The 12,173-nt window shown below is 33.7% G+C and overlaps 1 protein-coding gene across 1 annotated transcript; it reads right to left on the bottom strand.

Annotated features, from left to right (window-relative positions):
- Positions 1–1,628: 1,628 nt before the first annotated feature.
- Positions 1,629–5,826, bottom strand: LOC132033466 (adenine phosphoribosyltransferase 1-like). The gene is made up of 6 exons (XM_059423445.1): positions 5,469–5,826; positions 5,274–5,384; positions 3,866–3,958; positions 2,700–2,849; positions 2,324–2,382; positions 1,629–1,978 (listed from the first exon to the last, which is right to left on the bottom strand). The coding sequence occupies exons 1-6, from the start codon at positions 5,809–5,811 to the stop codon at positions 1,925–1,927; spliced, it is 810 nt and encodes a 269-aa protein (XP_059279428.1). The 5' UTR covers positions 5,812–5,826; the 3' UTR covers positions 1,629–1,924.
- Between the last annotated feature and the right edge of the window lie 6,347 nt (positions 5,827–12,173).

Here is a 12,173-nt window from a genome sequence, read left to right as displayed (position 1 = left end):
AAAAAAATTCGCAAGGCCAGGTTTCACGAAAGTTAGGCTTTATAAGGCCTAACTTCTATAGTTCTAAGTTATGCCTAAGGCAAAAGTTATGCCGGACAAGGGGTAAAGTTATGTCTCATAGAAACTACGCCTTAAGACATAACTTGCCTTACGATCTTTTTTTTTTTTTTTTTTTCACTCTACTAGAATTCTATAGAAATTAGGCCTTAAAGCCTAACTTTTGTCCCAATAGGCCTAATTTACTACTAAATTTTGCCTTGCGTTATACTCTGCTGGGGTTCGTACCCAGAATCTCAGGGGTATTTTCAGCCACTTAAAATGTCGAAGGACAAAAATTAAAGACCAGCAATTTGAGGGGAGAAAATTAAAGACCACCCCCGAATAAGGCCATTTGTGCGAATGACCCTTTAAGAACCCGATGCAATTAATTTGATTTGGTATTTGAAAAATACGAATCAATCCGGTCCATGAATACCCCTACTACGGAGGTTTTTGATTGAACTAGTCTACAATGTTTTGCCTTGAAGATCGACGAAGTGACGGAATTTTTTCTGGGCTTATGTCCAAATGGAAAAACGTGTCTGGACTCAGCTTCTCGGTCCATCTTATTTTCTCTGGGCTTATGTCATTAAAAGATCACGGCCCATGTAGAATTAAAAGAGTAAAAACTTCACGAGGTATCCTATTTGGACACCCATATTTAACCTGTTACCACTTTTTAAAATTTTGCACGTCTACCGACCTCTTAACAATTTTAAACAAGCAGGGTCTAAACTTACATGAGACTGAAGTTCAGTAAAAGGTAGCCGAATTCAAACATATGTGCTTAAACTTCGGTGAAGTTGTTCCAAAGTGAGTAGATTTCCAATTTATTTCACAATGCCGGTATGGCTTAAATAGTGATCCCAAAATCGGATATTTGTGCACTTCAACCATTAAAAGATTCCAACAGGTATACACCAACCTGGATGCATGTTGCATTTTTCTCTGGAACAGAATAACAGAAAAAAAGAGGATACAAATCTGCTATAAGTTGCATTATTACAGCTGTATCTAGTTACCTTTGTCGTAGTCGAGTTTGGATTTGGTTTCCGGATAGCACATTGGCAGTGGACTACCATTTCAGATGGCAACTGATATCTTCAAGAATTGAATGAACGTGCATTCATCTGGTGTTAAACCTCTCACGTCCATATTGAGCAATCTCTCTTTCACGCCAATCTAGGCAATACAAGTTGAGTTGCCATTACTACCAAAGCACAGTCATTATGTGACGCTCTTGACAGAAGGCGGCCTTATGAAAGTGGGGCAAAGAGTAGGATTATCAAGCTTCTAGACCGACAAGCTTCCGAAAAAGTGTACATATGAAACCAACTAAAGAAATAAGTACGGATAGAATATTAAAGCCAGGATACCCCAACCTTGCTAAAGAGCCTTTGGTCGAATAGCATTCAGTAGAACAGAACACATTTAAGAAAAAAAAAAAATAATAATAATAATAATAACAAACAAAATTTCGGCTCCCAAATGCTGAAGATCACGCGTTAATCACAACACGGACCATGCCAAATGGATGGCGGGCACAACAATACTGTGTTTGGTTTTGATAAAGAGAGAAGTAGCAGAAAGAGAATAAAAGAGGAGCAAATACTATTATAACAATAGAAATTGGACTTAATTCATCGAAAGCATATCTCTTAGAATCGCTAATTCAAGGTACCTAACAAGGGCCTTATTTCAATCCACACATTAACGCCAGAATTGGCAATGGCTGTCATAAAAATGAGATTTCTCTCCAAATTCAAAACGTCACTCCGATACAATTCCACTTTAATGAAGCTCTGTCCAGATCCTACACTTGATCTTAGCCAAAAGACCGAGAAAGGTATTAAGATCTCCGTCCAGATCTTTTCCTAATTGAAGATCAGGCTGAGCTCACAAGAACAAACAATGGCTTATCTCCTATACGGTCACGGCCCTGAATTTGAAAAGATGTAAACAGAAAAGTGTTAATGAGTGTGGGGTGAGGCAGAAGGCACTAGCATAACATATTGGAACAGGAATAACATAAGTTGGGGCAGAAAATTATATCGACCACTAGTAGCTCAGTTATCTTGCTACAGGATTTTTTTAATTTTTTTTAAAATAATGAACGGGAATGAAAATAATTTGAAACAGAAGATTTAGCTTTAGTCAAAGATAAATAGAAGATATACACTCACAAGCCCAACAGACTGTTTACAATATGTGCTCACAGCAGTGGGGTGTGAAACTCAAGAAATATTAGCTGATTATATCATCAACAATAGAAATGCTGGCATACCTTCAATTCTGGCAACTCAATAAGACATGCACACTCGAACACCTCAACTCCAACACGCTCTGTGAAGAAAAAGCAAGATAAACAAATTTAATAAAATTGAAACTTCAATGTCGCAACTCACACAATGTTCAGGAAGTTCCAAAAGATTGTGTTGTGTTTTCAAATAGCTCGAAGAGAAAGACGTGGTCAAATATCTCAAATAAAGAAATGGTTGCTCTCTCTCTCGGTAACTAGCTTCTGATCTTACTCACCGTGTGTCTGATGTCAGTAAAGTCAAGTTAAGGAGAATATAAAGAACTGGATAACAGTGAATGGTCTTTTCAACCCACTAGTAATTTCTATTTCAGAAGAATAGAACTGACTATAGGTAAAGTACCTAGAAGCCTAATCGCAGCACTTAGGGTGCCTCCAGTAGCAATAAGATCATCTACCACAAGTGCACGTTCACCGGCTTGCACGGCACCTACATGCATCTCCATCTTATCTGTTCCATACTCCAAGGAGTACTCTTCGGAGATAACCTCCCCTGATAAAATGGGAAAAGACAGCAGAATGAAAAGCTTGTGATGGTGAATGCCAAAAGAACTACTAACATTCATAAATTATCATCAAGTTTCCTCATGAATCATGGAGGTGAGGCAATAAACAATGGGACTTATCAGTTTTCGGTTTTGACCATCATACCAGCACATGGGCATATAAGGCCCAATTGTTTAGGAAATGGTTCTAATCAAGAGTCCCGACCTGATTCTTGAAAGTTTGAAATTGACAGTGCATTCACCATTATTAAGTTGCATCCCACATTTCCAGTTCAAAGCTTATCTTGTGATTTTTGGATTCATCACTAGTCACCAGTACCGCTAACATTACTAAGTTTTTTGGATCAAATAAATGTATTTTCATTCATAAACATGGCCAAACTGGCAGTATGGAAGGTGCATACCAAAAAGTAAAGAATCTACACAATATGATTCTCTACAAACTCCACCTAATCATCTATATAATAAGGAGTTTTCTGTATACAACAAAAGAAAACTTACATTACTAAATTAACACATGATAATATAACTTCCTAAAGAAACTGAACGCTTGACAGGAAAAGAAAGATGTAAACTAAGAATTTCCCAGGTTGGAAACTGGCAATGAGTATATACGCTTTAAACATGCAACAAATGCACCTAGCGCACAATGATTTACTTTGAAAGGGATACTGGATATACTTGTTCCTTTTATATTTATCTTAGGCTTAAATATTTTTGAATTTCCCATGGAAATCAGCTACATTGCATTAGACCCTGTTTCAAGTTTTGCTCGAAATGTCCCTCGCTTCTTTTTCTTTTGATACCAGATAAGCTTGTATCAATGTTCCTCCCTGTGATTACATTCTCTTCCTTCCCCGCTCCCACTTGCCAGCACATGCAAGAAAAATAGTTGTGCTAGCAAGGTTGTCTTCCTATTGACCTGTCAGATTCTAATTCATTTCTGAGAAAAATACAACTTTCCAATGAGATGGAAAGGCAGAAAAATAGCGATAAAGCTTACCAGGCAACTTCTTGGGTTTCCTCATTGGGACAAATTTTGCTCCAATAGCCAATGCAATAGGAGGACCAAAGATAAAACCTCTTGCTTCAATACCTGAAGTAAACCATTGCCATATGCTCAAAGTTAATATCTCCAGAACAAATGTCATGATTACATCTATGAGAGCAATATTTAGAGTCAAACAGGCTAAAAAGGAGCATCAGAACAAGAAATGGCACAATTTTTAAACAAATAAATAAATAAGCACTAACATTCTGCTGGGTGTGTATGACATTGATGCACAATATAAACTCTCTGGACTTCCAATGAATTTGGGGTCTAGAACTTAGAAGTGTATCTCCTTCACAACAAGAAAGCAACAACTAAGAGGGAAGATGAGTTCGTTTTCTGTTATATTTTCTTGAAACTAACTATAATGAAAATTTGAGCTCTATATTTCCTTCTCTCGTACTTTTTACATCTATATATATGAACTCAAAAACTTCTGTAATCTCTTCACCGATGAATATATCTGAACTCAAAAATTCTACTCCCTCCATCCCAAAATAAGTGTCACCTTAGCAAAACACATGCCCATTAAGAAATCAATAAATACATCTATACACATTTTAGATTTACTATGTATCATAATCCCTATTCCATTAAAGGCTACCATTCTTTAGTGCATGTTGTTTCATGAAGATACTTAGAACATATTAACATGTTCATCTATAACACTGGAGAACAAGTTCTCGAGCATCCACACTTGACCACATAACAACGGTTAAGGTTCATCCCATATCCATCAAATGACATTTGCATTTTTCATTTAATAATTGCACATGAAAATGTTGGAGAGTTGAAAAGGTTGGTTACTCTTGGTCAGTGTTACTTGCGTCTTGCAGAGATAGTGCTCCCAAACCCCAAAATATTATAAGCAAACAAAACCTTCGTGCTACTATAACTCGCAAAACTAGGTATGATAGTTTGATAAAGAACAAAAAGGACAAAGTATCGGTCACAACTGAAGCTCTTGTTTAAAAAGAAAAAAAAATTACAGATCTAAAGCTTGCAGTATATTGACCTACATTGTGTTAAGTGCTTCCAAAAGGGCTTATAGTTTAGTTGGGTTAGATGCTCCACTTATCGTAAATCTAACTATAGAAAGCAACATTTTTCTTTTATAAAAAAGCTAGCTAAATTTTAAAACAAAGTTTGAAACTTTTCTATTTTTTTATAAGCTACAAAAAAGCTGATAATAGAGAGCCTGGCAACCTAAAATCTCAGCAGGTCTCAGCTTCTAAATCTTGAAATCTTTTATCCTACAAACTTCAAACCCATATTTTAAATTCTTAACAGATATACTTCATTTCTTAAATAAAAGCACAAAACATTAAAGGGTAAAAAAAAAAAAAAAACAAGAAATAACCTGCAACGACACTGATGTTTTTGTCCTTGTATCTCTCAACAAACAAATCAATAGTATCCTTAAACGCCTTAGTATCAAGTAGCAAAGTTGTTATATCCTGAAACATAATTCCTGCAAAAAAAATCACCACTTCTTTAACACAAAAAACAAAAACATTTTTTACAACTAAAAAACATTGAAAGAATAAATGGGTACCGGGTTTAGGAAAATCGGGTATGACCCGAATTGCAGAAGAAATCCGAGCAATACGTTCATCATCATGAGACGCCATATCTGTTTTGCTCACTGGATCTCGGATCCGGGTCGTTTTCAAATCGGGTTCTTTACCGGGTCCGGTTGCGTCAACTCTATTTGATACAGAGATTGGTGAAAAAACACGAGTATTTCTAGTAGTGGTTAGGGTGGTGATAGAGGTGGTGGTAGGTGATTTTATTTGGACTAAATTGTCCCTATGATAATAATATCTGTTTGTAAATTTTTCTGGGACAAAATTGGCCCTGGGGAATTTGAGAGCAATGTTTTGAGTTAGTGACTCCATAGTGTGTAGGGTTTTGCAAAGGGGACAAGAATGTTTAAATTAACATATCACATGGTTGGTGGGAACTGGGAAGTGATAATTAAACGGTAATTTCGTCATTTTGTGATGAAATTCTACTATCAAATAAATGGGGATAAGCAGCCAGCAGATCAACATGGCTGCCTGCTATTTCCGAGGCTATTTTGGTAAATTTGAGTAACATGAAGTAATGTGATTGGGCTAAAATGGAATCTTACTGTAGATTACCAATAAATTTCAATATATAAAATAAGAGTTCAAAGTTATACTGTAATCAATACTTAGCAATTAGTATAGTATTATTGGGCCCCTGCGCAGCACGGGTTATCTTAAGGGAAAGATCACCGATGCCCTCTCAAACAAAAAAAATTATCCGTTTATATCCCCATTACTTTTATACCCTAAGAAAAAATTAAAAACATTTACCCCCAGTTATGATACCAAAATGGTATATAAATATCTTTGAGATGGTATCGCTTTAAAGATCCTCAATTCTTCTCTTAATCCTCCATGATCATACATGGTATATAAATATCTTGAATTTATATTGTCATAAAGAACTGGGGTATTTCATCATTTTGTGATGGAATTCTATTATCTAATAAATGGGGATAAGCAGCCAGCAGGTCAACATGGCTGCCTGTTATTTTCGAGGCTATTTTGGTAAATTTGACTAAAATGGAGTAATGTGATTGGGCTAAATGGAATCTTACTGTAGCTGACCGAATAAATTTCAACATATAAAACAAGAGTTAAAAGCCATACTATAATCAATACTTATCAATTAGCATAGTATTATTGGGCTCGTGCGCCGCACGGGTTATCCTCGGGGGAAAGATCACGGATGCCCCTCAAACAAAAAAATTACCCGTTCATAGCCTCATTACTTTTTTCCCCCAAGAAAAAATTAAAAACATTTACCCCCAGTTATGATACCAAAATGGTATATAAATATACTGAGATAGTATCATGAAAGATACTTCAATCCTTCTCTTAATCTTCCATGATACCATCATGGTATATATAATATCTTTTGAGGCGATATTATCAATAAGAAGCTATTTGATCCTTCAATGAAACACTCACTCATGATATCATCGTCTTATATACATATATTGTGATGATATCGTGAAGAATTCTTGATCCTTGATGAGATGCTCCTCGGGACCATAATACCGATACGTGGTATATAAATATCTTGAGATGGTATCATGAAGAATTTGTTTCGATCTTCTTTAGTCCTCCATAATACCATTGTGATATCTAAATATACTGTGATGGGATCACGAAGAGAAAGAGATTTGGCCGAGGGGTATGCCGGACGAATACTTTCAGCCGGTGATGGTAGAAATGAAAATAGTTTGAGAGGAAACATGAACGGATAAATATTTTGTATTTTAGGGGCAATTACTGATGTTTCCCTTATCCTCACTAGTGGTGCACATAAAAGGGGGAAATGATGACATCGTTGGCTAAAAGAGTGTAAATTAAATACATACTTATAAAAGTATAAACTTATCTATATAATCAAATAACTTATACAAATTCTGATAATATCCGTTTGTAATTTTTTCTGGGACAAAATTGGCCCTGGTGAATTTGAGAGCAATGTTTTGGGTCAGTGACTCCATAGTATGTAGGGTTTTGCAAAGGTGAAAATCCAACTTACTTTAAAAATCAAACTCCTTCTCAACTTTGAACAATAATCATTTCCCCCCGTTATCTTAATTGACTTTTTTTTTAGATTCCTATTATACCCTTACATTATCAACTTGTCTTTTTTTCTTTTACTTCTTTAAAATGGTGATTCTTTATCTCTTTAATCCTTGTAACAAAATTTCTATAAAAAATAATATCATTTTCGAGACGGACAAAGAAAAGTGAGAAATGCTAGTTGAGTATATAACTTAATACTGATCTATAATGACATATATGAGAAGAATAATTTTTATTATTAATAATAATCAAAACTCTGATATTTATTTATATACGTAAATATAACAGGTAATAATAACTTTATAAATATATTTCAATGTAGGTAATACAAAATAATTAATAAAAATAGAGGTATATTCTATAAAATAACCCTAAAAGATTATCTATTTATATTATATATATGAATTTTAAATTATAATTTAAAATATTCCATTAATGTCTTCCAAAACTCTTTTATATATTGATAATAGAGAATAAGAGAGAAGTGAAACTTATATATATATATATATATATATATATATATATATATATATATATATATATATATATATGCAAATAATAGTAATACTAAATTCAAAATAAACGTAGATGATGTAGTAGAAGTAATGGGAAATAGAGGAATAAAGTTAATAAAACCCATAAAGATAAATCAGGAAGAATATGCAAGATTAGAATGGAATTTAGAAGATTCTAATAAAAAGTAAAATTTAGATTTTGTGATAAATTCATAAAATATTCTACTTATAAGATGAATTTAATAAAAATCTATAAATACCTAGTTTAAGAAAATAAATTTTATATAATATAAAAAGATATTACATAGATGGGGAATTAAAAATGTCAAGGGTAAAATAGACATTACATATGATAAAGAGGAGAAGAATCTTTATTGTTTATAGTTAAGGGAGAGTTTAATTTTTAAAGTAAAGTTTAAAGGCCGGAAATGATTTTCACCCATTTTGCAGAGGGCTAAAGGGGACGATGTTTTAAGTACGGTCTGGTTGGTGGGATCTGATAAATGAAGGGTAACTTCGTCATTTGCGATGGGATGGTGCTCATTTGAAGGTGTTTTAGAACATAAAGGGCAAAAATGATGACATCGTTGACTAAAAGATTTTAAGTTCAATATTATATAATTAGATTATTTATGAAATATTATATGTAAATTTATATAATAATTTAACCGATAAAGTTATAAATATTAACTAAGTCACTATAGCAAATTAAACTATATTGATAATATAAAAAGAATTACGCTATCAATATAAGTATTACTTAAATCTTGAGATAAAAGATTGAAACCATTATATTAGAATCATAATTTAATGATTGATATAGTTTCAAATATTTATTTCTTTTTAAATGGATAACATGATTTAGCAGTTAACTAAATAGCATTGACCCCTGAGCTATATTTTTCTAACTAAAGACAACATCTTTTAAAATTGTAATATCTTTACCGGTATATTATCTTTTTTGTGAGCATTATTTGAACTTGTTAAGTAATAACAATAACAACTTTTGTATGCAGTGATATTTAAAATCATAAACTATAAAATTACAGATTTTTCACAGCTAATAAAGCAAGCTTTTGAGATTTAAGATTTGGTGGGAAAGAATCAAAATCTAAGATTATGCTGATTTGTGTTAGTAAGTGGTTATTACGGAATAATTCTTTTTCCAAAATTGTCATGTGAATAAAACACTTTCTTTAATTCTTTTTCCCGTTGAAGTTATTGTACGCAGTACGTTTCACGCCTTGAATTTAGATCACATAATCCAGGAATCTTAAATGCTAGTGAAAGCGACTCAAAAAGAAAAAAGTCAATATATCAATACTAATAGAAAAGCTACCTTTAGTGTTTGGTGGAACGACATGTGTTAGGTGGAAATGGGAGTACACGTTTTAAATGAAAACTATTGTTTTAAATCTTACTCGCTTCCGCTGTACAGTGATTATTTATGGAGTAAAATAATTATACAATTTGTCTTTTAAAAAAAAAAAAAAAAAAACTCACAAAAATTTATGCTTTTTCTATAGTGTACAGTAGCGCAAATGTTAATATTTACATCCTTTATTAATTGATTATAAGCTGAAAAATAGCGGTTTAGCTAAAATTGTGAATAAAAGATGATGAACGATACCTAGTATTGTATGGATAAATTAAGGTCGACTTAATTATTGAAATAAGCTATCTATAAACAGAGTGCCAGAGATCATTTATTTGCAGAGTGTACGCACACTGGACGATTTGGTTGAGGTTGATGGAATGGCTACACATTCAATGACGAATATAGAATTTTCACTGAGGGATCCGAATGCCCGAGATTTGAACTCGAAACGTTAAGGTAAATTTTGAACCCTCTGAATCAATAAATCAACCCTTACTCTTATTTAGGATATTCAAAATTTATATATGTACATAAAAAAACACAAAAATACATTATACATACAGTGTAATTTTTTATCGAGGGTGTTCAGGTGAACGCCCTCATCGAGCTCTAGATCCGCTCCTGGGTAAGAGGGATAAGTTATTCCACATAAATGGAATTGGGGGATAACTTATCACACCCTCCATATGGGATAACTTATCCCACCTTTTATCCCATAAACGGGATTGGGTGGGACACCAAAGGAGTTATCTCACTAATTAAACATGGGATAATTCCTATCCGATGAAACTAATAATCCCATCTCATTCTATCCCTCCTACCATACATAACAAAAGGTAGACCTCACCTGGCAAAGTTGATCAAGTTGGTTTTGTTGGGAAAATCACAAAATAAAACCAATATAATAATAATAATAATAATAAATAGTATTATTTTAGCAAAGTAAAATAACAACACTTGAAAATAAATATTACTACGATAATATATTTAGTAAATATGACTTGAGTCGTGCTAGCAAATGACTGTCCTAAAAAATTATTTCAACAATGTGAAATGTTTCTCCAAAAATAAACAAGCCCTTTTCTAATTTTATTAAAAGATATATGAATCAGCAAAATTAAATAAATACCAACAAGTTAGACAACAGAGAAAAATATTTCTTAAAAAATTTGAACAAAGAAATATGAGAAAGTAGAGTAATATTGGTTACAAATACTTGAAGAGAAAACGTTGGGGTGTATACGGTTGAAGCTATTCGAGGGGCTATTTATGGTGAATTTCAAGTGTTGAGAAAATGACTAGTGTCTTTGACACTCATCAATGAAAATGCCACCATACATTATTGGCATGACACTTGTTGTCTATGAGGCCAAATCTTTAAAATATCACAACAATTCCCCCGCTATTTTAAAGATTTGTAAGGAAAAAATGTATAACTTGCTGAATTTTCATGTCTGAAATGCAGTAGGTTTGGTGCCCAAAATAGGTTTGGTGTCTTTTGGGCTATGAATCAAACTTAGACCGATAAAATTTAACTTACAGAATTACTGGTGAAATATAGAATTTTTATGAACCAATAATTCTTATTGTAAGCCAGAGACTTTATTAATCACATTTCGATTCCGTAATTTTAATCCTCAACGTGGTTTTGCGCCATAGGCCATGTGTGTGCCTGGTTTTTCATGAGAGCTCTAGAGATTAGGCCAACATCTCATAGGAGCGACCCCACTCCACTTTTATATAGGTGAATTCATCAAGTGTACAATGCTTTAAATACACCATCCATAAGGACTATGGATTCATTAAGAGTTAATAACTGATCCTCACAATTAATAGCAGTTCAAGCACTCTCTTTAAGTGCGCAGAGCCCATATCGACTTGTTATTACCAATATGAACCTACTTCATGGGATCTCCAATCACATAGGCTGGATTACCATCTCTATTGACAATCATATGGCCTTAACCCCATCTCTCTTGAGGTTTGAAGAATTAATTTTCTTCCTACAGGTTTAGCAGTGAATCGGCCAAATTCATTTCTGACTTCACATAATCAATGGAAATTATTCCATCTCTCAGCAGCTGCTTAACGACATCATGTCTCAATTTCATGTGTCTGCTCTTACAATTATAAGATTTATTCTTTGCAATAGCTATTGCCGTTTGATAATCACAATGCATAAACACAGGAGGCAACTCATCCTTCGTTGAAGGGATATTCGCTAAGAAATTTCTTAGCCACTCAGCCTCAGAACCAGCTAACTCCATAGCTACAAACTCTGACTCCATAATCGATCTAGCAATGATCGTCCGCTGAGCTGATTTCCACAATATTGCACCCCCCCCCCCCCATCAAAGGTGAACACATAACCACTAGTGGATTTTGTCTCATCTGAATCAGAGATCCAGGTTGCATCACAATACCCTTCTAAAGTAGAAAGAAATCCACTATACAGGATACCATAATTCATGGTTCCTCTCAACTATTTCATCAGTCTAATTAATGTAGACCAATGCTCATGATTAGGATTATAAGTATATCTACTTAGTCTACACACAGCATAGGCTATATCAGCCTTTGTAAAATTCATTAAATGCATCAGACTCCCAATAATCTGAGCATATTTAGACTGAGCAACTGGGTCACCATTATTCGTTTTCAATTGAGAGTTAGCATCATAAGGAGTAGCCACAGGTGTCACCTCAAAATAATCAAACTTCTTAAGAAGTCTCTTC

Source organism: Lycium ferocissimum, chromosome 10 (assembly GCF_029784015.1).
Source record: "Lycium ferocissimum isolate CSIRO_LF1 chromosome 10, AGI_CSIRO_Lferr_CH_V1, whole genome shotgun sequence".
Taxonomy (NCBI): domain Eukaryota; kingdom Viridiplantae; phylum Streptophyta; class Magnoliopsida; order Solanales; family Solanaceae; genus Lycium; species Lycium ferocissimum.
The sequence above is the reverse complement of the archived record's forward strand: the minus strand, read 5'-3'. Positions and strand labels throughout refer to the sequence as shown.

Coding starts and splice junctions, on each gene's coding strand:
- LOC132033466 (XM_059423445.1), bottom strand. CDS start 5,811: ATGGAGTCACTAACTCAAAACATTGCTCTCAAATTCCCCAGGGCCAAT. Junction 3,959..5,273: donor AAACATCAGTGTCGTTGCAG/GTTATTTCTTGT, acceptor GGTTTACTTCAG/GTATTGAAGCAAGAGGTTTT. Junction 2,383..2,699: donor TGCTGCGATTAGGCTTCTAG/GTACTTTACCTA, acceptor TTTTCTTCACAG/AGCGTGTTGGAGTTGAGGTG.